This window comes from Solea senegalensis, linkage group LG16 (assembly GCF_019176455.1).
Source record: "Solea senegalensis isolate Sse05_10M linkage group LG16, IFAPA_SoseM_1, whole genome shotgun sequence".
Classification (NCBI taxonomy): domain Eukaryota; kingdom Metazoa; phylum Chordata; class Actinopteri; order Pleuronectiformes; family Soleidae; genus Solea; species Solea senegalensis.
Window position 1 is genome coordinate 17,196,730 of NC_058036.1, and position 26,161 is coordinate 17,222,890.

The 26,161-nt window shown below is 40.7% G+C and overlaps 2 protein-coding genes across 13 annotated transcripts in view; one reads left to right on the top strand and one right to left on the bottom strand.

Moving 5' to 3' along the window:
- Positions 1-22,519, bottom strand: part of syne1b (spectrin repeat containing, nuclear envelope 1b) — a 68,888-nt gene extending 46,369 nt beyond the window's left edge. For 4 of the 12 annotated variants that reach the window (XM_044047318.1, XM_044047315.1, XM_044047311.1 and 1 more), the window contains exons 1-28: positions 14,237-14,380; positions 12,739-12,800; positions 9,104-9,199; positions 8,687-8,770; positions 7,781-7,873; positions 7,427-7,605; positions 7,110-7,306; positions 6,512-6,621; positions 5,876-5,926; positions 5,672-5,704; positions 5,357-5,464; positions 5,122-5,259; positions 4,556-4,720; positions 4,360-4,472; positions 4,077-4,245; positions 3,892-3,988; positions 3,778-3,798; positions 3,239-3,441; positions 2,951-3,115; positions 2,706-2,858; positions 2,463-2,606; positions 1,881-2,048; positions 1,620-1,778; positions 1,359-1,523; positions 1,115-1,249; positions 677-835; positions 252-460; positions 9-117 (exon numbers count right to left, since the gene is read on the bottom strand). In XM_044047318.1, coding sequence (XP_043903253.1) covers positions 9-117; positions 252-460; positions 677-835; positions 1,115-1,249; positions 1,359-1,523; positions 1,620-1,778; positions 1,881-2,048; positions 2,463-2,606; positions 2,706-2,858; positions 2,951-3,115; positions 3,239-3,441; positions 3,778-3,798; positions 3,892-3,988; positions 4,077-4,245; positions 4,360-4,472; positions 4,556-4,720; positions 5,122-5,259; positions 5,357-5,464; positions 5,672-5,704; positions 5,876-5,926; positions 6,512-6,621; positions 7,110-7,306; positions 7,427-7,605; positions 7,781-7,873; positions 8,687-8,770; positions 9,104-9,199; positions 12,739-12,800; positions 14,237-14,312 — 3,561 coding nt within the window. In that variant the 5' untranslated portion in view covers positions 14,313-14,380. Of the gene's footprint in view, positions 1-8; positions 118-251; positions 461-676; positions 836-1,114; positions 1,250-1,358; positions 1,524-1,619; positions 1,779-1,880; positions 2,049-2,462; positions 2,607-2,705; positions 2,859-2,950; positions 3,116-3,238; positions 3,442-3,777; positions 3,799-3,891; positions 3,989-4,076; positions 4,246-4,359; positions 4,473-4,555; positions 4,721-5,121; positions 5,260-5,356; positions 5,465-5,671; positions 5,705-5,875; positions 5,927-6,511; positions 6,622-7,109; positions 7,307-7,426; positions 7,606-7,780; positions 7,874-8,686; positions 8,771-9,103; positions 9,200-12,738; positions 12,801-14,236; positions 14,381-20,866; positions 21,157-22,457 lie in introns of those variants that run through there. The other 8 variants (XM_044047312.1, XM_044047321.1, XM_044047322.1 and 5 more) reach the window with 8 other exon arrangements.
- A 772-nt stretch (positions 22,520-23,291) lies between these two features.
- myct1b (myc target 1b) lies at positions 23,292-25,777 on the top strand. Its single transcript, XM_044047804.1, has 2 exons — positions 23,292-24,044; positions 24,774-25,777. Exons 1-2 carry the CDS (start codon positions 23,990-23,992, stop codon positions 25,274-25,276), a joined length of 558 nt encoding a protein of 185 aa, XP_043903739.1. The 5' UTR covers positions 23,292-23,989; the 3' UTR covers positions 25,277-25,777.
- Positions 25,778-26,161: the final 384 nt, after the last annotated feature.

The following is a 26,161-nucleotide window of genomic DNA, read 5'->3' on the forward strand; positions in this document are numbered from 1 at the left end:
TAACTCACCATGATGGTAGCCTTGACCTGGCAGTAATTTCTGGGGTCATTGGCTCTGTTTCTCAGCAGCCTCAGTTGGCTTTCTTTAGATATAAGCCAGCAGGAGAACTCAGCATACCTGTTCCACAACACATACATATCTTTACTCCAAGCAACCAAGTCCTGGGTTAATGTCTATTTTCTGTATGTATAGAGTTACCAGCATGGCATGAATTTGCAGAAATGAGGATTGTTGTTATACTATTATTGCACCTTGCACTGTACTCCTTCCATTTGTCCGGATGCTGCAGTATCTTCTGATGGGTGTCTTCGATTTCTTCTAGGAGCTCAGAAAAATCTTTTCTTGTTTTTTCCAGGGTCTGATGAGCTGGGTCATCCTCTGGGAGTTTTTGACAGAGCTCCTCCATCAGCTGCAGCCTTTTCTCACACAGAGATTGAGGGCCTTTTTCCCGAAAGAAGACCTAAAAAAAAAGATGACACTGTATCTTTAGAGATAAGTGAACACAGTGAATTATTTGTTTGAGTCCAGTATTTGATTGACACTGGAGGAGCCTCAGTTCCTTGAGATCAACTTCATCCAAATCTTTCCAGGCTGATACAAAGCAATGAATTTTGCATTGAATTACACTGAGTTAATCAATACATGAAACTCAACAAGCCTGTCTGTCTGTTCTCACCCTGTGCTCCTTGATGAGCCGCTCGCTCCCCATGCTGGAAAGATGGCGGTTCTCCCTGGTCAACTCCGCCTGGCACTCCTGCAGTGACGACACCAGCTTGCTCCTCTCCACCTCCACTTTCAGGTGCAGGATGTGAAAAGGAGCATCTGTCTGTATATCCTGGAGGAGAAGAGATACAGCAACTGTATGATCTGATTCCGTTTTATTGACATGAGTTTATTGCTGTATTTGTGACACTATTACAACATAATAATAATAATACAATAACAACAAGGATAATTCGTAGACTGTTAAATTTTCACTGTCTGTGTTAGTATCAATGTATTGGTAATGTTTTAAACACATGGTGGTGTGGGGAGATACTATCAGTCGTGACTAGAGCCACTAGAGTGCAAAGTTGTGGTGCAGTTTTTGTCTGTCACTATTCATAGCACCAACCTTCCAGTGTTTATGGAGCTTCCTGACAGTTTCCTGCAGCGACTGCTGCTCTTGCTCTGGCAAAATGTCTGTGAGCTCATCACAAGCCTTGAGGAATGTATTCAAGACTCGCTGGTCCAGCTGACCAAAGAACTCCTGCAAAAATACAACAAAAGTTGTACATTTTTACACAGGTTATGTATCATTTAGTACATGTATGATGTAATCCTGAAGGTTAACGAATATGGAGAACCTGCTTTCTTACTGTGTGTTTTTTGAGCAGCTCCTCTGCGTTGCCTCTCTCTGTCATACTGTTCTGTGCCATTTTCAGAACCTTCTCCAGCTCCACCCGTGACTCATCAAACCTCTTCATGAGACTGCTGTTCGCCTCCATATGCTTCCGCCACTCTGTTGATTCTTTAATCATGGTCTGAGCACAGACAAAAAAATATTTATTTTTGAAAACTGTTCTAAAAAAAAAAAAGGCTTCATAGAACTGAGATGGGCATTTGTTTTTTTTTTTTACCTGCGAGGACGACTGCAGGTCCGCTACTCTTTTCTGCAGAAGGCTCATGTCCATGTGCTGGAGGGTTTTACTGCCGCTCATTATTTTCTGGATAGTCTGGTGGTTTCTCTCAATCACCGTCAGACACTTCTTACAACTGTGCGTGAAGGTCACCAGCTCCTGCAGTATGCAGTGACAAGCAAAGTCTTAGCCAATTCCTCATATCCTAAGGCGTTAAGTAAATGGGGAGCTGTAGATGACTGCTGTATTTAAACTTGTTACCTGGCATTTCTGTTTGAAGTCTGACGGCCCATCAGAGTCAGTGCTGCTGGTAATGTAACTGGCCTTTTCCAGAGCCTGGTAGAAGCCTGTTATGTTCTTCTCCATTTCTTCCAGTGGAGGTAATAAAGACTGGGACTCCCTCAGCAGAGGCAAACATGTCTCTCTCACCTGATTAGTTGACAACATCCTGATTAAAGTGACTTACAGATGCTGGTTTGATCTTCTGCATCATAATCTTGAAACATTAGTGTGCATATGATTTTACAAGTTACAATAAATCTTACTGTAATCGAGTGGCAAACATTTACAGTAACACTAATAGATTAAATGATTGGCTCACCTTGATCAATCAATCAATTCTAACTTATTTTGTGGCAGAGAACACTTCTTGCTATACTATGTTACTAAGTATACTGTACATGTGAAACAAATATTTGTTTGTAAATAACTGAAAATGAAATCCTGATGAGAGTAATAGAAATATTAAATACTGGCACAAAATCAAAAGCCACAGAATGCCAGTTTTCAATGTCGGTAAACACACAAAACTAAATGACATACTGTATAATTACATGCACACACCTTGCTTAGCTGTTCTTTGATGGAGGCCATCACAGCCATCATATGTGAAACCTCCTCCTGTGGAGTGTCTTTGGTCAACAGCTGAGCTGTCCGGCCGGCTGCCTTGCATGCTGCCTCCATGGCTGGCACTTTGTGCTTGACTTCCTACAGGAAGTTAAGATATAAGTTGACACAGCATTATTTTTTGACTTAGGTGGTTCCTAATAAACGAATAACCGAGGATATTGTGTATAGATTATTTACCTCAACATCTTGAACAAAAGCTCTGACGTTCAGGAAAGAAACTTGGACAGGAGCAGTCATCTTCTCATTAGTTGCGTCCATAAAAACTTTTAAGGTATTAATACCATCTTGGTAGTCTTGCCTTAACTTATCCACCTCGTCTGCTCTTGCATACTGCCAGTGAAAAAGGGGAATACAGTACATGGAAAAATATAAAAAATAAAAAATATTACGTTAACTTAAATTCAAAAATGTCTTGTATTTACATGTTTGACTTTGACAAATAGCTCCCTCCATCGCCCGTTGAGGAGGAGAAGCTGCTGCTTCAGATCTCGTGAGACAGTTTCATCACAGGTCTCAATGAGGAAATTCCCAGCGTCATTCATGTCCATGTGCTGCTGGATCCAGTGGGAGAGGTTTCTGAAGAAATCCTGCAAGAAAAATGAGGCCGCGTATGCAGTCGCGACAGGGGAAAACGTTCCTCATACAAGAAGACAACTAAAGCAGAACATAACACACTGTTTGTGATCAGGAGCATCAGTGAGTGTGCTTACACGCTTGGCGTTCTCTGACTGGTTGAGCACCTGCTCGGCATCCTCCAGCCAGGCTTGCAGAGCTGCCACTGTGCTACTGTATTTCTCCCAGTTTGCGATCACCTCCTCCAGCATGCTGCGAACACTCCGCACCTCCAGAGCCAGATTCTTCCACTGAGCCGAGGCCTCACTGAGGAATTTACTTACGCCTTCTGCTTCATCAACTGAAAAGCAAACATGTAACTCGTTCTGTTTAGTCAAAAAAGAATATGGATGTTGACCAAATAAAAAAAATTAAACAAAAAGCATTTGATTATTAAGCCATTCACCTGATACAACAGTGTGTTAGCTCACAGCGATCATGCCAAAACAGAGTTTCAGCAAATGTTAGATTACTGTTACTTTTTCATGCACATTACAACACTTTCATTTATATTTTCTAAGGGGTAAAAATGTGTTAGAAAAGGATAGTGCAGCCCCAAATTTACTTGAAAAAAAATAGCGCAGGAGACAAGCAGGGTTTAGGTTTTCAAAGGTTGTCAAACTGTTTTTGGACTTACCTCTGTTACAGGTCTTAGACCCTGTAACGTGAAACCCATAATAAGCCCAAATAAGCATTTATATATGTGTATAATATATGTATATAAATAATTTAAAACAGAAAAGGGCCTTACTTGAACTGTCAGACTTTACATAAACCTCTGCCGCTTGCTTGAGGGCTGAGAAGATGATGTCATACTGCTCAAAGAACCTGTGGCCTTCAATGAAAGTCTGGAACAAAACAACAACAAACAACACAGATGAAATCATTTGAATAGACAGTAATTAATTTACTACAGTGATAAATATGTAAACCTACGTGGTAGCTTTGCAACAGCAGCTCAACTGAGTCCCGTCGGCCATACTTAATGATCCAGGACTTCAGCTTGGATTCAGCCAATATCAGGAATGCCATCAGGCGATACTTAATTTCCCAGAATTCCATTTTGATCAAGTGGGCATGAGATGACGTGGACACAAAGTTAAACCTGCAGGAAATGCATTTTTCCAGTGAAAATGGAACATTCAATTATTATTTAGTTTTAGGTCATTTATTGGAATATAATTAGTTGGTATTTTACAGCTTGCTGTCAAAGTCTTACCGTTCAGCCATGTCTTGGAGCTGCTCAGGTGGGACAGGAACCCCATTCACTGATCTGTCTCTGTGGATCTGATGGAAGGTTTGCCTGTGCGATTCCAAGTTTTTTAATACCTCCTGCAGAAGTTTAGCATAAAGTCACGTTCACACCTTCATTTTGTACTTCATCATTGTAGGGATATCTATCAAACCTACGTTACCTTATGCTGTTCCAGTTTTCTGTGAAGAACATTGGCCGTCTCATCGTGAGCATGATGAATGGGAATGTCCTCTCGCAGGGCCATTTCTGCCCGGTGAAGCCAGGCTCCAATCACTCCCAGTGGACCAGGCAGAGACTTGTCCAGGTGGATATGCCAGTCCAGTAGCTGCAATTGACACCCATTAAAAAAACCCACACTACCAAAGCAAGAACCCACCACAGAAGATGCTATACAGATCAAAACACTTCCACTTTGCTTACAAGCAGTCAGGCTACAGAAGAGAGTTTCTGTCAGTGCACTTGAGCTGCGGACAAGTGCACCGACTGTGAACAAACCCCCCTCTGTTCCTGTCTCCTCTCCTCTGAATAAACCGCCACACAAACACACTGAACTGAACTTTGACTGGCAGTGAATAAATAGAACGCAAGCTATCGTTTCTCTCAGTACGATACTCATTTGATAATAGTTTGAATGCAGCAGTTTTAATTACCATCATTTATTTGATTTTCTTTGTGGTGTAGTTATAAATTATGTATGCTGTGCAGAAGAATGCAGCATACACTCACCCTGGCAGACACGCGGTCCCAGGCCTGTTTGACTAGCGCTTGGTCCACAGACAGTTTGCCATCCTTGTTCACCGGCTGTAACAGCGGATCGGTCTGCTTCTTCTTCATTTCATACTGTACACGGAAGCTCTTAAATGCCTGGAAAACAATAGGGTGAAAGTACACACGTTTGGTATTTTTCCTTGCCAAAGCAGACTGTTACTCAGCACACTTTGTTATTTCAGGCCCGACTAACGTGATATTTGTCAGTGAGGTTTCCCTCTGCTCCCTGAGCGCGAAGCACATCTCTTTCCAATTGGTCCAAAAACACCTTCAGCTCTCTCAGCATCTTCTTCTCCTCCCTCTGTCACAGTCACAAAAACAAAACTGATACTGATCTTTATTTCTTTATACCATTATGCACAGAACACACATGCCAAACTTTCAATCCGCAAACACATTCAAAGATTAGAAACAGAGACTAAACCAGATTAGAGGTTTAAGAGACGGGCAACCACTGTTGATTAGTTGACAGCTCAAAACTACGGTCTATCAGTTTAGTCAAACATACCTCAAGCATTTGCTCTATATCTCTGGGACCAAACTATCCAGGAAAGCGGCAAGGCACACAAGGAGATTAAAAACACACCACAAAAGGCATTAGAAGAGCAACACAAAAAATAGGCTAATGGATGGGAAACAGGGATGAAGGTGAGGTGGGAGGGAGAATACACACCAAACAGACAGCATGCAGTGCTACGACCTGATCTCTCACCTGGAGTATTGGTACTGACAGTGCAAAAGTTGGAATTGAGCGAAGAAGCGGCTTAATGTGTACAAAAAAACAAAAGCAAAACAAGTAGATGGAGAAATTAAACAAGTCTGTGATGATGGAAAACAAAACTTTGGTGATTATATTACAGCTGTGTCCATTCCATAATTACTTAAATCCACTGGATTCTTGCGATAAAATGATTAGTATGAAGTGTAGACTCACAACAATCAAGCACAGCTGGTGGTGCACGTATTATCAGTAAGCATGGACTGATGCATGAGACATTTTGGGGGGAAATTAGGTTAACAAGAAGTCATTTTACATTTAGTTTTTTTATTAATCCCCTTAGGGAAAGTATTCCTCTGCATTTTGACCCATCCTAGAATTAGGAGCAGTGGGCTGCCACACTGAGTGGCACCCGGGGAACATTGGGGGTTGGGTACCTTGCTCAGGGGTACCCCAGCCTTTTTGGCCGGGTGGGGATTTGAACCGGCGACCCTCCGGTTACAAGTCAAGTTCCCTTTCCCCTTGGCCTGAAGAGGTATGATTTTCTAATAAATCAATAATGTTTTTTCCCCCAAAATTGCCTCATGTGTACTTCATGTGAATGTGTATGACAAGTTTTAGATCAGGTACCTCATCCTGCTGTCCATCAGTCTCAGAGTGGTGAGGGTTTGGGTAGTGCTTGAGAAACTGAGCCACATATGTCATGATGGACTTCTCATCTGGTTTGTCTACATCAACATCTACAGAGCAACACAGAAACATTGCATTACATTTGGACAGAAAATACATGTCAGGCTTCCAAAAGTCAATGTCTGACCTTCATTTCTTTGCAAAAAAACAAAAGGCAAAAAGCATTTTATGTCCTCACAAGGATAAATAACCCTCCCCAGGAATGATACAATTCATCTCCAACACTGAACTAATGTTTCTAAAATAAGTTCAGTGCAGCTCAGTGCAAAAAAGCATTACAGCTCTGCTGGAGAATACAGGACTGCAGAGCCACTGCAGACCAATGTGAACAAAAAGATATGTGCATACACAGAATTTGTAATGGTAAACCTGATGTTTTCAACATAGTCAAACAGCTCTTGCAGCAAGGATCGACAAAGAAATAGAAATCATTCAAGCATATCTAATGTTTTTCAAAAAGTCTTAAATTATGAACTTAAATGAAAAAGCTCAACTTAAAAATTCAATGAATACAAGCAGCAGGAGAGATGAAGCGCACCTTCTGGATCAAGCAGACGAGGAATGCCCAGCTCATTTTCGGCAAGCGCAAAGGCCTCCTCCAGATTTTCCCTGTTGCTTCTCCTCTGCACAACCTCCATATCAACCAGATCTGGCCTGATGGCGTGCACCACCGACTGGAAGGCAACACCATCTCGCCAGCTGGGACCAAAGTCCTTCACTTGAATTCCATGATGCCTGAAAAAAATTTGCCAATTCCCTTTTAGCTGCTAGTCCATAATCTCTGTCATTAGCATCCTTAAATTAAAACAAAATTAAATTGAAAAAAAAAAAAAAAGTTGATCAAAGGTGACATACTTGGCAGCAGTACACTGCACCCATCTGAGCAGCGCCTTCTTGGCATTGCCCTGAAATTTGTGGACCACTTTTCTCTTCATGGGAGGGCTTCCTGATTCTGAGCCGGGTAAACTCTCCACAGAGGAGTTGCTGTTGGAAAGTGCTTGGAGAGCTGGCAGGTTGCTGGTTAACTCCTCAATCTAATTGGGAAACAAGAACAAAAACAAAACGGGAGACTGCATTGTGACCATAGCAACAACAAAAAAAGAAAGCGGTATTGTTCCTTGTATCAGCTGCAGCCATGTTTTCTGGCACAATTACTGATGCATGTAACATTCTAACAGGATACAGACATTAAATCATTTACAGTATTACCTGGAAGTAAAGGATTACGGTCCATATCAACCCAAGGACAATTGATGGTCGTCCATCAGCGATGTCAGTGGCATGAATATTAACAAGTTTGATCTGAAACAAAAGCCAAAAGAGGAATTGTTCTGGAAATTAAGACACAACCAGAGAGTTTGGTGATGACAACTTTAACAACATCCAAAACAATACTGTGTTTGCTTTAAGTGTTCAATGCAGGTAAGGATTGGAATCGTGGTGAATCTGTGAAGCCAAACCAAGAAGGCAGAAACAGCCAAAAAGTGAAAAAAGGATAAGAAAAGAGAAGGAATGTGTTTTCAAGTGGGCACAAGAATTAAAAACAAATGCACTGCCAAACTTGTGCTGGAGAACTGGCAGAATATACAATAGAGAAATCTCACAAAAAAATGGGAGCCAGACCACAGCCACATGAGAAAATGTTGTTCCATTTAAAATGCATGTCAGAGGAAAAGCATGATGACCACATTAATCGAACGAGTATGGCTGTATCTAAGTGTTGCTCTTTACGTATCGTGCATCAAATGAAAAGGATGCATACAGTGTATGATCACACAGGCCGTTAATGGCGACTGACCGGAGATCCTCGATACACAGACTGAAGGCACACATGATGGGGGGAGAGATCACAACAATGGTCTCAGTCCTCATGGAACCCAGAGGAAAGTGGGACACAGGCTTTACAGAGCCAAGGGATTTAGCGATGGGTTATGTAATCAAGTCCTGTTACTAGCTCCTGATTTGCATGCCGCACAGACAGATACACCTTCAGTGGGATAACAAATATCTGACTGACAAGTCTTATTTTTCTTGATCCTACACCTCATTAAGTCACCCCATTTCTAGTACGATGCTTAGTTTAGGGGAAAACAAAGATAATTGTAAAACATTCACCTTCCTGCCTTCAAGGAATTTAAGGGCAGTGCCGATGTTGGAAACCCAGTGGATCCTCTTCAGCTGGCGGCCTTGCTCACGGGGCTAAAGAAAAGTTCAAATAAAGGTCACCAAAGAAACAATAACCAGTTTCAAAGCTGCTTTAAAGGGGCGAAAACTTTTTTAACTATTTAGCTTTTTAGGCTTTTGTGGGGAAAAACAGCCACTGATGTTTACCTGAGGGATACTGGACTTTGCACTACACTTATATTCATATAAGCCTTTTTTTAAAAAAAATATGAATACATGAATAATCTTAGGTACAGTCCTAAAAGTATAATCCTGAGATTTGTCTGTCACACGTTAAACTGATATAAACCAGCATGTGTGCACATTTAAATCCTGTACAAAAAAAAAATACTAATAAGCACTACTTACAAGTCTCTGACCAGACAGCACCTCCAGCAAAGCCAAGAGTTTCACCCCATCTTTGATGTCCTCAAATAGGTCGTTCACCTCTAGTGGAGGTTTATGCTGGAGGGAAGAAGATTTAAAAACACTGTCAAAACTTTATCAAATAACTCTTCTTCATCAAATTATTGATAAAATTATCAAACCTACACTGTTAATTCAACAGCGTGACAGGAGATTAGCATTCTAACCCATTCACAGGGACGACAAGAAACCAAATGCTGTTCGTGACAAGCAGGCTTGTTTGCAACAGAGCCTCCCTACAGCTGAAAAGATGGTGCCTTCTCCTCAGCAGTGGCTCGGTGCCCAGTCCTCATACGCTGGTGCTCAGTTAACCCTAACTGGATACTGTCTCCTGATATCATATCCACACATTTACAGAGCGACACAATCTCCCGACTGGGAAAAACAGTGTTTGAGTAATGCTTGTTTTACACAAGCATTAATGTATAAGTAAATGATATAGATTTGTAATTATTTAACAGAGCAGAAGTTTTAATTAAAAAAGCAAAGGTCGTCATGGGAATTCTTGATTTGGCACTGTATACAGGCCACTTCACAACATATTCCATGACGGGATGCAGTTGGCTGCCTATTTAGGGCAAAGCAGTGTGAAGAGACAAGCGTCTGTCATGCTGTTCTGTACAAGGTCCATTAGTAGCGTATGACTCTGCATACAGTTCTGTGAAGAATAATAAATCTAATTTGAAATTTTAATATAATATCAACATTTGCTATAGTAGAACACTGTACCGTATTGTCATATTATACCATTCATTTCCCCACATCATGGGACAAACAAATCTGATTCAATATATATAAAGGATGAGACTAACATTAACAATTTGAAAATCATTCCCATTCCCTAGAAAATCAATTTACCGAGCAACAGGGTCACATGAAACTCTATTAGAGTGGAAAAACTGTGAACATCACAGGAAAAAGTGCTTAGTAATGCAATGTCAGAGGAAGTGGAAACAAAGGCTGGAGGGAAACTGGGAGAACCAAAGGAAGTTCAAACACACTTTCACCAAAAAAGAGAAGGAGATTTAATTTAAAAAAAACAAACTCTTAAAAAATCCCTCTCTCTGCACTGTCATGATGCAGCTTATGCTACATTATTCCTCTTGGTATGCACAGTGAGTTAGCTCGGATGCAGGGCATGAATAATGGAGACTGTGCCAATCGGCCTATCACATAACTGAGATTCTTCAAAAGTTTATAGAATCAATGCTACTGTGGACAGATCAAACAGAAACTCAGTTTCTTAACCATATTCCAGACTCTGAATGTCTGACTATCTGCTGATTCATCTGTGATCGGATTAAAACACACAGACTCTGACAAATTTCTTAGTGTTTGTGTCCAGTTCTTTCAAAGGTTTGCATTAATGCTTTGATGAAGCGTCAGTTATTTTTAGTCTCACAGTGTGATGTGGTATACAACATGTGAGCATGTGTTATTGTTGTGCACTCAATGCCTTCTAATTTACAGGCAGACCTGAGAGGCAGACAACTGCCTGCAGGGAACTGTCCTCACCCTCTCACTCTCCATCTGCACACCGCATTACTGTGCCGTCCAACCCTGTCCACACATACACTCACATAACCAGACACCCACACACGTAACACAGGCAGAGACACAAACCACAAACATCAATTTCAGTACAGTGGGCAGGATATTTTTGCAGCAAGAAGACCTGGGTTCGTGACCCGGTCTGAAAACAAGGACCTTTCTGCGTGGAGTTTGCATGTTCTACCCGTGTGCGTGGGTTTTCTCCAGGTTTTACGGTTTAATTAAACACTAATTTGACTGTGGGTGTGAATGTGAAAGTGAATGTTTTTTTGTACAGGGGGTACCCCCCCCCCCTTCACCCCAAGTCCTCCTTGGCTAATCAAGCCAGAAATCTTGGTGTACTCACAACCACGTAAAAGCTGTCACTAAGTCTGCCTATTACCACCTGAAGAACATGGCAAGGATCAAGGATTTTCTGTCTAAACAAGACACAGAAAAACTTTCATTTTCAGCAGATGGGATTATTGTAATGGTGTCTTCACAGGTCTTAACAAAAAATCCATCAGGCAGCTGCAGCTGGTCCAGAATGCTGCTGCCAGAGTCCTGACTAACACCAGGAAACCGGATCACATCACATTGGTCCAAAGATCACTACACTGGCTTCCCATGAGTCAAAGGATAGATTTCAAAATCTAACTCTTGCATTGAATGGTCTTGGACCAAAATACATCCCAGACTTATTAGTTCCCTATGAAGCATCCAGAGCTCTCAGATCATCAGGAACAGGTTCACTGTGTGTTTCCCACATGCAGAAGCAAACAAAGTGAAGCAGCGTTCAGTATTCTGCTCCCCACCTGTGGAACAAACTTCCTGAGCACCTGAGGTCTGAGCTCAGACGGTCGGCTCATTTAAATTTGCCTCAACAACACAAAAGAAAAACATTTTTTAAAGCCTGAATATGTGACCGAGAAACACACACACACCCCCAGGATGTCTATATTAGGAGTTGTGTATTATTTCCACGGCAATTTACCATGACTATTTTGATATGAATGTTGATTTTAATGTAATTTCAATGTCTTTTTATTTTGATGAATGTCATTTTAATATAATGTTATTTTAATGTATTTATATGCCCTTTTAAAGCACTTTGAGTTGCCCTGTGTATGAATAAAGGAGATGAAAATGAAAATGAAAATGAAAAATTGAAAATGTAATCATAATGTAAATCAAGTGATCTCCGAGAGAAAGACACTTCTGCACGTCCTCTGGGCTCTGTAACAGAACACTTTGACCAAACACAAGTCAGTTCAGAGAGAGAGAGTGGGTGCTCCGCTTCTGTTGGCAGTTCACAAGTTTTTTATACCGTGACAGTGTTTGCAGAGGAGTTATGCAAACCATGACTCCTCTGTGTCATTGAGCCATATTTTTAGATATGCCTAAAAAAAATCCTGAACAGAAGACTGGAGAGAAGCAGTTTTCAGTCTTTATTCCATAATTCTTTACTCTGCATGTTCTCAGTCACTGTTAACATAAAGAGTGTGTGAAGAGGCGAATCTCTGCATTAGCTGCACAGACACTTTTAAAACAGAAAAACAACAAGCAGCTGTTTCTGTCCTTTTCATTGACTCTCCTCTCTGGATGACAAAGCAGAAATATCAGCACACTGTACTTTACAGAGGGGTCTGTTGTTTCTCGATCATTACATCCAGCAAACTGTCACTATAAACATTAAATATGATTTGATTTTGTTGGCTGAAGGACACATAAATAATGTCAGTATTTGCGGTTCATTGAATAAATTTAATCATCTCGCTCGGTGCTATTAGAGGCAGTCATTGTGCCGTTTTAAAGCTCGTCTCAATAACTGTTACCACGTCTGACCAAAGAGAAGCGACATGATCACGACCAGCAATAAAACATTTATCATGTGTGTCTCTGGTGAGAAAGGTCAGCACAGCACAGCTCCAGACTCACTTGCGACGTCATTGCCTTGGTGATTTGTCTGACATGGGCCTGATGAGCTTGTAAAATCCCACAGTTTTACAATGGCCGTTCAGTGCGTTTAAGTGGAAATTCACACTTACCTTCGCTAGATGAGAATTGATCCATTTTGTGAAGGTTCTCTTCTGCACCGCCTCTTGCTCATCTGAAAACCGGGGCACACACAGCACATGTCAATACACGGTAGATGCGATGCCTCATGCCACAAGTCTCATTTTTGAGATGAGAGGACAAACAATCAGCCGGCAGGAACAGATGCAGCAGGGCTTACTGTATCGATCAGTGATTACAACTGGTTTTGGAATTCTCTTGCAGCCTAAAAGGTTATCACAACAGAAATTCTCTGATCAACCGAGGAAGCGTTTGTGTGTATACAGCAGCAGTGCAGGGCCGGGTGGGGACAAGAAGCCTTTTTAAGCAGTAGTTTTCACTCATGAAACATTTCACCAGCACTTCTTCTCCGTCTGTCCTGACATGAAACAAATCACTTCCTATGTGCAGCACAGGAACTGGAGTGGGAATGAGACACTTGTAATGGAGCTGTAGATGTGTGGAGCTGGTGGGCTGAATCAGCATTGTGTGACATAATTTATTCACATTTAAAAGTTAAACAATACAGTTTTAATATCAATAAATATTGAAGACCAATAGTGGAGAAAATGATATTGCAATAATTATTGTTATTGAATCATTGCCCAGGCCTAGATATGGTTTATAGGTGCCACAGACACATTAAACACATAAAATATTAATTCCTAACTATAACTTTTGTGAGTTATAGCCTTTGTAGGACTTCATTTCACTCCTGCCTCTGGGAGACGTTGACTGCATCACAACAGTCACGCATCAATTTCCAGTGGACATTAATAAAGTATTCTGATTCTGAAGTAAGAAGTGCGACTTCATTGCAGCATCATTAACACAAGCTTCTCAGCGTGGTATAAGAGATCGCCTTGAGAAAAGCTCTCAAAAAGAGGTCATACAGGCAGATTAGAGATGGAGAGGGGAGGGAATTTCTGCCAACCCATTCTACCAAGCCCCTCTGTGCTCACTAATAACATGCGTGATTGTGCAGGTCACCCTCAGCCTCTTTTGTGTCCTATTATACATTCCTCATGCATAATGCATGAGGAATCGTAGCTGACCATAAACATGATTTCTTCACTATGCTTGTGCTGCTGTGGCACGACAATGGCTGATTCCTGACACACTGACACGCACGCCGGTGGGCTATAGTGCTGCACAGTGCTATAGAGAGTGGCCATTTTTAAAACATCCACCCTTAGAGAGATATAGGCAGTGTGGTCACGTGTTTAAGGAAGCAATGTGAACAATATACAGGGCGCAAAGACGTCAAGTTAACCCACAGGCAAATGCTTCATTACTGATGCACAGGGGATGCCCACTGAGGCATAGCACACTCAGACACACACACACACATGCTGCACACAAACAGAACTAGTTCTGTTTGTGTGCAGAGGATTCACCCACAGATTCACCCACAGTTTGTATATGTTGTGTGCCACATTAGCCATGTAGGCTCACACTGATGAGATATTAAACTGCTGCTGCTCTACTTACCACGGAGATACTGAAAAAACCCAGTCACCAGGTTCAAAGAAGTCTTCCTGACTGATACATCCTTAAAGTGAGCCATTCTGCACCCCACTCTCTGGCTCTCTCCCTTTGACTTTCATGAGTTCCAGTGTGCATATGTGTGTGTGTGTGTGTGAAAATAAGATCCACAGTGGAAAAAAAAAACAGTGGTCCTTTCCCTTTTTTTCCCCAACAGGAAGCAAAACAGATCTGGCTGCCTGGTTTCCTTTAATGATAGCCCGAGAGCTGCTGGAGGCTGTGATGAAAACGTCCCCTCCTCCCTGACACTCTCACACACTCTCTCTCACACACACACACACACACACACACACACAGACAGCAGAGGAGAAAACTCTAACTGAAAGGGTGATTCACATTCCCAGCCTTCCTTCTTCCTGTGTTTTTGCTATCCAGAGGAGCCATGCCTGTGGGGACGTGCACAGCCCCCGCTGCACTGCCTCACTCTATCACCATACCACCGTCTGAGGATGGAGAGAGATCGGCTCCATGCGCGGCTCCACCAATCAGCAAGCGGGAGGTGGTGATGTCACAGGCTCAGCTCCATTATCCAGATTTGAGCTTGGTGTGTGTGTGTGTGTGTGTGTGTGTGTATATTTTACTACAAGATTTGTCTAATCTTCTGTGAGACTGAAACATTTTGAGTGCATTAGTATACAAGCAATTAGAGAAAAATATATATTTTAAACAACAAATGTAATAATAATAATAATAATAATAATAGAATTTTTGGCTATAAAACTGTAAAACAGTGACGTCCCTAAAGGTCTGTTAATTAACAGAGCAGAAAAAAATTAAGAGACTGCTGCACAAGGCTCACCATGGTGCAACAAATCTTAATTATTAATGTCAGAGCTGGTGAATGACATCTACCAGCTGCTCTCCCTTTCTGTCTGTGTGTCAATGCTATTGTGACGACAAAGCTGACACGCCCACCTCGGGCTTCCCTTTGCATGCACAATAATGTGCATACTCTGTCCTGTAAGAGCGACAAGAACCAGTCTCCTCCAGTTCTCTGAATAAGACACACACAGCAGTGAATAAGTACAGTGCTAGACAGCTTATCATCTCCTGCAGAAAGAAAAATCCCTTTATTCTTAATCTTTCATGACCACCGGCATACTAAAAGCTTTTCTGATATACTAAAAATAGACGTGAGCTTGATTCTATTATTATTGCTCTAAAGACTTGCTGGTGGAACTGGCCCAGAAAAGCTATTTGGGTGAGAGTGTTTTTTTTTTATGTTCTCCTTTTACATCAAAGCAGAAAAGGGTTACCATTAATATGATGTTGACGGATGAACAATGAGCTGTGAGCAGATCCTATAATCAAGGCTCAAAGTTATTAATGAGCAGATAAGCCTCTTACAAAAATAAAATCATAAAAGTTAGGTAGTGTGATGAGTTACATACTCAAATTGGGGTTTTCAGGACTTTCAGGAATTACAAAAAAAGATATAACAATGAAGTTTTTTATTTTGTATGTCGTCTACTGTGTTAGCAGTTAATATTATTTGTGTTGCACTACTATTTGGAAATGATTTACTCATATCTTTAAACTTGTATCACCAACCTCCTCCTTGGTTGCACAACATGTTATGTTTTTTTAATTAGAATCAAGATAAATGTAAATGTACAGATTGTACTCAATGACCCAAAACAATAGTCTCATCTACTAAGATGTGCAACACATATTCATAATGTAACTTTCCATGTTGATAAGTGTCCATGAAAGTCCAAACAACATTAACATCAGCTTAAAGGTCAGTCAAAGAGGTCAAACGTCTATAAAAATGTTTGTTTTGCTGTCTCTCTTATTATTCTATACCGCCAACGTCAAACAGGTCCAACCCTGGAAAAAAAAAAAAACCTCCACTGAAGGGAAGTGATGTATTTTTGTTTCCACTAGAGGCTACAAGGGCAACAAAATCCGCAGTGCTGGGTTTGGCTCAATAGCTCGTCTCGTATCAAGGGTACATCCTTTGATACTTGAAACATTGCTTCAAATCTATATACCACATATGAAATGTAAAATTAAATTGCAACCCAAGTGTGAGCTGATGTTTTCCTCATATTCCAGCTGCTCCATGCTACTGTACATCCAGCTAAGGAGCTGTCCAGAGTCCTGAATGTAGTTGTTTCACTTTAGATAATAAGTTGGTCAGGTCTGGTTACAGGTTCTTTTCAGGTTGCATCCATATGCTAAAATCACTTTAAGGGACCATTTCTAAGTTGTTTCTGTGGCTGAACATGGTGGTGATGGCTGTGTAGCCTCTGTATGTAACAGACCACAGTTGCAAGACTAAGTCGATTGCGTTGAACCCAGACATTCAGAGACATCACCTGCAATCAAGCATCTACTGAATTATACAAGCTGGCAATCAAACTGGTGTTCACTCATATGTATTGAGCTTTATCGTTTACTTTCCTCTATACCAGTGATTCCCAAACTGGGGTATACAAAGTGATGTAAGGGGTACATGAAGACAAAAAGTCTTGAACTTAACATGTAAAGTGCTTCAGATAATGTATGTTATGAATCAGCGCCATACAAATAAAATTATTATTATTATAGGAAAATATTAAATGATGGATGAAGTCAGAAGTAATTTAAACAGAGTTCTTTTGAAACCAGCAGAGTCGCCCCCGAGTGGGGGTCATATGCAGTCTATGGCAGTGTTTCTCAATCCTGAACCTGGGGACCCACTCCCCTGCATGTTTTCAATGTTTCCCTGCTCCAACACACTTGATTCAAATAAATGTGTTGTTGTCAAGGCTCATGCAGAGCTTGCTGATTATCTGATCATTTGAATCAGGTGTGTTGGAGCAGGGAAACATCCAAAACACGCAGGGTAGTGGGTCCCCAGGATGAGGATTGAGAAACCCAGGTCTATGGCCACAACACATGACGTTATAATCAGTGAGCAATCTGACCGTTGTACAGGGGTCTGAACATTTTCTGAACATACTGGTTAGTAACTGACAAGCATGTAATCCTTCTCAACAGCAGCTCAATTTCATCACATCATTACATCTTGGTCAGCTGATTTAATTAATCCCGATATAACTAAGAGTCAATTAAAAGAGGAAATGTCAGCGCAACAGCATCGAACCACTAACACATCTGCCATTCACATGTCTAATGGAGTACTTAAGGTGATCTTAGGACAGATGATACCTTTGGCAATACTGTGCTATAGGTGGTTGGCTTCATTGGCCCATGTTGGTCACCTGGGAGAAGCGTAAAAGCCCACTCACTCTGTTGTTGTTCCATTTAGTCGAGAGCAGCCATACTTCAGCTCTGACAGGTCAACAACAAAGAGGCAGGAGAAGAAATGATCTGCAGGCTGGACCGGAGCCAGACACTGAGACACAGGAATTATTGCTTTGGTGAACAGTTTCCTATTCTTATGATCAGACAAACAAAATCACAGAAAACATGCACAGTATTATAAGAGGACTGTGAACTCCTCTTTTGGACTGCTTATGGAAACACAGAATCCGCGGTACGCTTTTACTTTGGGATCTATTTCACAAATAAAATGTCTACCTGGACAAAAACCTGGAAATATTTGTTAGAATTAAAGAACTTCTACTTCTACTTCTGATGAATACAATTGACACCAATGTGATTCACTGGCACTCTACTCTTTCTCAAGTGACATAAATAAGCTAAAACGATCACAGAAAAGATGTGGTTTCCACTTTTTTGCAGCCCTGGAACAGTCTGAGGTAGCTTGGTTTAGTGTGCGGTAGAGTGGGAACTATGTCATGTGTTCATGAGCTCATAACAGTTTGACGACTGTCTGTCTGTCTGTCTATAGCAGATGTTACTGACACTGTTGAGAGGCAGCACCTTACAGATGACAACAACGTACAGGCTTACGTTTCTGTACAACAGCCAAAATGAAACAGCTCCACAAAAGTGGTGAACACCAATTTTCAGCTGCGCTCTACCACAGGTGTTTTTAATTCCATTGAATTTAATTTGTAACTTACCTACAGCCAAGGGTGCATTTTTGCAAACAGCTGAAAAAGGCATTCATCAGTTGTTCAATAAACAGAAATATTATGGGGTTTTTGAGTGGCAAAACCTTAAAGCAAAAAGACCTGGGTTTGCAACCCAGTTTGACCGAGTGCCTTTCTGTATGGAGTTTCTATGTTCTCCCCGTGTTTGCGTGGGTTTCTCTGAGGCTCTGTGGTTAGTTAAACACTCTAAATTGACCATATGTGTGAATCTGAGAGTGAATGGTTGTTCGTCTCTGTGTGTTGGCCCTGCAATGGACCGGCAACCTGTCCAGGCCAGGGTGTACTCAGACACTTTCACCCTGTGTCATGTGGGATTGGCTATAGCTCTCCATGACCCTCATGTGGAGAATAAAGCAGTAAACAATAAATGAATGACTGAATATCAATTGCAGCCTGAATTTTCTTCTTTGTGTCATTTGTTTATTTATCAAAGGTATTAAGGAGGCTAAATCCAACACAACGTTTCACAAACAATTACTGGAAATCTAAAAAAAAAGATAATCATTCCAAACATTCAGAGACTTCTCACTCACACATTATGTGAGATAAGACCTCATTACTTCCCCACATTGGCAGGGAGGGCATCATTCGTCGCATGTCAAATGTCAGACCAAATCCTTTGTCAGTGGTATGATTTCATATCCTGTTTGACGTGCAGCTTCAACTACCCACAAGAGCCAAAGTCATAATGAGAGCAGCATGCCTGTCGTTCACACACTTCAGCAAACATTAAACAGGCATTAATTGTACCCAGAGGGTCTCTTGTCAAATGAACAAGAAACAAAACATAGCATGAGGTAGTAAGAAGTTGTAATCCAAACATATTTCAATCAGGAGAGACTAATTTCATATTAATAAACAGAGTGATGTGATGATCAGTCTTTTAAGAGAGATATCAAAGCTGAGGGCATCAACTGTACAAATCCAACGGAAGTCCAGACACCACAGCATTCAATATTATTATAATAATTCATGTGGACCTTTGCTCAAGTCAAAATGCAGTGACCCTCCCTGCAGGAACAACAGGAAGCTTGCATTTGATCACCAACAATTAAAAAAAAGTTACATGTAAAACTACTCTGTTACTCTCCATCTACACCTACGACCTCAGGCAACTAATGACTTCCAGATGTGACCTGACACCAAACTCCACTTCAGGACATGGAACACAGCAACAGCGTTGGCACTCTGCAGTGCAGATTATAACATTTAATAATTTCCTTTCATTTCCATTTAGATTTTTCTTTTCAGCAGCAGTTGTTTGGCCAATTTTATTAAAAAAGATTTAATTAAGATAAGAAAAGCTTTATAAATAAAACAAAACACCAAACAACACCATTAACAGGTGGATTTTGTGATGACTAATTCCACTACTTGTGCTCAAAATACAATATTAATAACAAGTGAATGGATGCAGTTGTGCAGCACACAGGAAATCAAGTCTTTCTATGGCAGGAACTGGGCAACAGTGGCAGAACCGCAGACAAAGGTTTCACAGCAAGTAGCCATGGTAACGGGTTACAACATACAATATTTCTTGGTATACTGAGGATCCAGAAATAAAACACTGAGCAGAAGATGAATCAAGGGTAAATCAACTGTAGTGCTGTCGTGATAACTGAGGCCTAAGGCTCTTGTAACAAAAGGGGACACACACACACCAACAAATAGAGATTCCCGCTATTGATCCAACACTTTTCAAGGGCAGGAGGGGTGTCAAATTGTCGTCTGTGGTTTGTCTGTGCATACATGGATCAAGAGTTGTGACTCAGTATATCATGTTTAGACTCAGACTTAAAAAGTTCATTAGGAAGTTCAAAAACAAGCTCTTCTTCAGACAAGACGACTCTTTGTACTCTTGGATAATAATAATGTGACGTCAAAAACACATGCCTCTGCAAAATTGCAAAAATGTTCTATCGTATACTCATCAAAGAAGAAAATCTGATTTCAAAACATTAAGACGTGCGGATGAAAGGAAAGCTCGGAATCATGTGTTGAGATCATGAGTTTCACAATATCTACTGCATGAAATGGATAATAATACATCCGTAATAATCCAATATGAGCTACCAGACTAAGTGTTACGTCTTCTAAGGGTTGGTCACAAGATATCACAAGAGTTAATATTGAATTCCTTTTATTCCAAATATGATTATGTGCTGTTTAAAAAATATATATAACATTTGAGAACAAAAGACACCAAGTAGAGATCAAATCAAATTACCTAAACCCTTGAGAACAAGTTTAAATATATTTTTTTAAATGCACTACATTTAAATTAAAGGTGCTTTTTATGACAAGAGAATTCAGAGACACATACATGTAGTAGACAGCAACCAGACTAACCCGAAATGGGAATTCTACAAAGCAGTGAAGTTTAATTTAGAGTTTTAAAGTGCCCGAATGCTCCCGTGTGAGAGGGTGTGTGCATTTAAGCACCAGTGCACGAGCATCCTGTCTTGCAGAACCTGGGAAACTTCACATGGGCATCCAGCCCAGTCATTGAATCAGCACAATATCACTGTGCAGCAGAGCTGGAGGAGAAGCCAAAAGAAATGACACTTACCCTGCAGTTTTTGCATCACATTGGTGATGTCCACAGACCTTCGATTCAAGAAGGAGGCCATGGTGTCTCACTGCAACTGTATGACAAAGTGGATCACAGCTGAAGATGTTTCACAGCAGTCCTGAGTGGGACATCCCCTCTGCCCCGTCACTCCCTCTCTTCTCCTCTCCTCTGCCTCTCACTCTCTCGCTTTCTAATTTCACTGCAGGAGCAGGCCCAATTGAATCTCAGGTTTCATGCAGGGACAAGCAGGTTTACTGTCCAATAGAAACACATCTTCCATTGACTGCCTGTGAAAGAGAAGCACGTTAATAGGGTTTCAAATGATTGTGTTACTCACTGTTTGTCCCTAAGCCTACTACCTTCAGAACCAACAAAGCAGTGTAGCTGCACATTCACACTGAAATCCCCTTGTGAACTCAGCTTTTTGTATGTAACACAAACTTTGCACACTCATCTGTTCTGCACCGTTTGGCTCAGTCATTGTTCTAGACAGAAATAACAATATTTCTGCTTCCAGTAAGTTGAACACATATTAATAACCCTATTACCCTATTAGCTCTTAACAGTGTTGCCTGTATTTTTATAGTTTGCTCATGAGCTATAGCATTAGAAATAATAAATGTCATTGATAAACTTTCCTTACATAAGACATAACATCATAAGTTGGAGATGACACGTGTGCTTTTCAGCCTCTTTGACAAGTCAATATGTCTGCTGCCTCTTGAATTATGCAAATCTATGTTCCTATTTTTCAAATACTACCTAAACTTTACCTAACCGCAATTCAAAATATTTAGCCCCAAAACTAGTTCCTCAAAAGTGAGGCTCTGTTTTAGGACGACTGGTCCTGAGAAGGGCAGTGGTTTGTGTCAGAAAAGCTCCTACATATGCAACAAAAGACATGAAACACAGCTGTTACACAATTTCACCGAGTAGCTACATAAAAAAAAGAGAAGTTTACCGAGAAATTTTACAGGAGGAAGTCAAAATTCAGACATACAGCAACACACACGAAAACATTAACTGCTAACTGCTGTTCTAAAGGTTCACATTCACTGGACAACAGCCCTAGATAAAAATATAATGTACAAAGCATATGGTTTAAGGTCATAATGAATATTTATTTGAACTGAATTACTGTCAATAAGGGAGGGAACCGGATGCCGAAGTGATGCACAGCTGATAACTCTTAAATCATAATTATACTGCGCATATATTGGACTATGGGTTACTTGACTTAACATATTTGGAAGGTGCGGTATCGTGGACCTTTGATGTTATCTGATAAAGGACACACCGGCCGTGTTTATTCTGGGACTACATGTTCATTTCTTCTTTTTCGGTTACAATATCAAACAGCAGTTTGTTACTTTGTGAAACTAAGTTACCACAGATGGTTGTTTGAGTGGTGGTTTGCAGGCTACAACAGCGCCACACAACTCGAAAGTCACTGAACACCACCGGAACAAACCGAAGAAGCAGGTGCCTGAAAGCTTCCTTGTAAATAAACGACGCTTCAGTGAACGACCACCACCCTTCCACACACATTAAACTACCATTAAAAGTGACATTTAACATTGTCTCTTACCGCTGTGAGCACTGCAGCGCAGCATGGCAACTTTTCAAGGGGGGAAGTGTCTGCGTGTGTGTGTGTGTGTGTGTGTTGCGCGGTTGCCAGTGGTAACAGTGTAAATGAAACACGGTAAGTAAGTAAGGTAATGTTCTGACCACAAAAGAAGAAGAGCGTGCTCAAACAAAAATCAACACTTAGAGGAGAAAGGGGATCAGGGTTCTTGCTTTCATTATTTAATTTGGGGACAAAAGGTTGTATTCATGCTTTGGTTCAACACGGAGGAATGCTGTCCACACAACCGGAAGGTAACGTTCCCAGAACGTTCTGGAAACCAAAACTTGTTAGCTGGGATATAGCATGAAAGCTAAATGAAACAGCAAGCAAGTAAACAAAATGACACTCCTGCTGTTTCTCCTTCAATGAAAAATGTAATTATTTTCATTCATTTACTGTGTGTCATGTGAGTTCTCCATCTTTCCATCTTCATATGTGGTTAAAGTATATTTTGAGAACAGTCAGTTTGTTTGTAGACAGACTCTGAACTTGTAACCGTGTATATTACTCTTTTTTTGGCATTTCTACTTTTACTTATGTTGCATGTACAGTACATGTAAAGTAAAACAGCTTTACTACTGGCTAATTTCATTTGTTTAAATACTATTTCCATTAATTACAGTGGTGACAAAATGTCAGTTAATAACTTTTTCTCTTATACATACATTTCCCCTTTGGAACCTAGATTGGCATATTGCGAGGGCTTGTATTGGTGTTAAAGTATCCAGTAGAATCACAGTGCCACCTGCTGGACATCTGTGCAATGTGAGTGTCTTAACTAAACATTTAAACAGAGAGTTCAGTTCATATACGTTTGTCTTATTTACATTTATGAATATGTCACTTTAAATAAAGTGGGGTGGATTTTGGGTGGCGTTGATGCAGAAAGCTGTTGGAGTTATCAGCCTGCAAATTCTGAGGTCATGAGTGAAGTGGGAACAGCAACAATTGAAGGAAATCCCCATTGAGACCAAGAGCTTGATAGCCTGCAAACTCCCCAGTGGATGGTTTTTACTTTCATGGGACATTTTATCCACAGCTCTGTCAGGACTCTTGGAAACATCAGAGGGAGGACTGTATGTAGTTTCTCTTCACTTAACCCCCACATTCTTAATAAGAACACATTTGTGTCGTTAATAATTATTTTTTGCAAACATCACATTTACATGAAGACACATGGACTGTACGACACGCGTCACTTCACACAAAAAATAAATGGTGCCAAGAGGACAATTGTTAAAACACCCTGATACATAGGAAATGATGCAAAAGGAAACAACCCTGTTTCCCAGTGTTATGTCCCACACAGATAAGCAATGCATTTGCTAATTTTAAAGCCAGAGAGGGAAGGAAGCATGACAGCAAAGTTTCCGCCACAGCAAACACTAGAAGGGGGGGAAAAAGTCAAGAAGCCTGTCTTGGAAAAAGCTCAGTGTTGGATGTGACTGCTCGGAGTCAGGGTGGAATCTTTCACATCGGCTTATGGTGGAATAATGGCACACAATGAAACACATCCCTTTATGGAAATTCTAAATTCAGTTAATCTCGGTGAGTGTTTCTGTTTTTGTCTCTTGCGAATACTTACTCTTTGGCAACAACACATATTATTAATAATTATGTTTTCCAGTGCAGTGGAAAATCAGGAAATGAGTGTAGAATACATTTTAGGAAGTGTAGGGTATATTATATGTCCACTGTATATCTGTAAAGTTTATGTATATCTAGTATTTAAAGCTCTTCTGTATCACAATTTAAAACTTTTGTGTACCACTGTAGCGTTTTTATGCCTGCATGCTTTTGTTTTACTCACGTTACAGCTTTTATTTCGTTTTTTTTACTTTTTTCTCTTTTTTTTAATGCCATCTCTACATTTGTAAAGCACTAAAAGCTGGAGTTATATTTGATACTAAAATGTATTTTATTTTTTTATACATATATATATGTATATACACAATCTTTCTGTAGTCAGTTTGTGCTTCAACATAAGGATGGACCAAACTCACACATGCAACATCTATGATGTAAGATTTTTATGTAACACTGTGTCGAGTGTAGCAGTACCCACCAATCATAAATCAATATCTGAGATCCACTTTGTTTAGCGAGTGCAAACTCTGCATCTATGATAAAAACAGGTTTTGTTTTTAAACTGAAATGCTGCTACAATCATCCTCTGGGGAGTCAGCAACAACACAAAGCACCGAGCCTCACACTCTGCCAAGTTATTTTAATCTTGCACTGCTTCCCTTTCCTGAATCTTTCTTACTTTCTCTGCAGGTGATATGATTCTTGCCTTCTGTTTATCAATGCTAGTGGGCCTTCTGCTTGGCGCTCTGGTGTACGTCCTGTTGACCTGGGCGTCCAGGCGTCAAGCCACTGTCATGATCACGAGACGTTCCAAAAGGAAATCTCGCACCTCACAATCAAACAACCCCACGAATGGCCAGCTGGGCCTTTACAGAAGCACCTTTCTGAGTGTCTACAGGCAACCGTCTCTGGAGCCCGTGGGTCCACTGGGGAGCAAACCCGGAGCAGAGACCTCCACCTTCCGACCAGTGCCCAAGAGGAGCAGAGCCGGCCTGGAGATGGCAGAGGACACCCAGGTGGACATGCCTGAGGACACAGCAGCTTCCATCTCATCCGATTCAGAATCACTTGTGCCAAACAAGAGACACTCCTTCTGGTTGGGGGGCAACGGACTGAAAGGATTCCTCCCCTCTCACACTGGCCCTCCTGCGTACGACAGTGTCATCCATGCATTTGAAGAGACTTGCACTTGAAACAAAAACACTACAAACACTGAAAAACAACAACATTGTGGGATTACAACAGACTCTGCGGCTGTGTTCTGATCTGCAGATTTCTCTGCAAACTGAATTATAAGCCATTTCTGCCACATCTCGGCATGTGACTGAATAGCAGAGCCAGCTGAGTATTACATAATGGGGATATAGATTAGAGTTGCAACTAACTTATTGTACAATTTGTAGATTATCAGTTAACCAGTTACCTGTCTCTATGCAATGTCACACAATATAACAAACATATTCATCGCAGGGTCTAAAGTGATGAACTGAATAGTCATAAAACACAAACTAGCAGTACATTCTCAAACGAGAAGTGTTTGAAAATAACTTTTGAGTTCTAAAATACAAGCATATGTTTTCTTGTAGGATGTCATTGTTCTCCAGCTCAGAAACAAAGCACATTTGACTGTAATGAAAGCACTGTGTCCTACATATAATTATCTAAAAACACAATAAAATTGAATGATGATTTAATTCCAGTGCATTTGTTTTTATGCAAAACATTGAATTGAGATAAATACATTTACTTTAAATAAAGTGAATCTAGTGCGATCAAATGCAACTTTAATGTGACATGGTGCAGCATATGGTGCTCAGCATGTGATAATTGGCACTATGACAGGAAGATTACAACACATTCATCACACCAAGGTCTTATCTCTTCAACTTCAAATTCATAGATGTGGTCAGTCGTATGGGGTTGCCATTATGAAGGAAACCCCCTTTTGAGCAGCAGCAACTACTTAAATATTGATTTTGATCAAACATTGGACGGAATTTCCTATCAAAAAGCACTTTTACATTTTTTTTTAACTTAAATGTACACATTCATCACCGCAGTGGCTTTTGGTTGGTCTG

Excerpts from the sequence above, each read along its gene's own strand:
- myct1b (XM_044047804.1), top strand. The coding sequence starts at position 23,990 with ATGGCACACAATGAAACACATCCCTTTATGGAAATTCTAAATTCAGTT. Across the intron at positions 24,045-24,773 it reads TCTAAATTCAGTTAATCTCG|GTGATATGATTCTTGCCTTC; the intron begins GTGAGTGTTTCT and ends CTTTCTCTGCAG.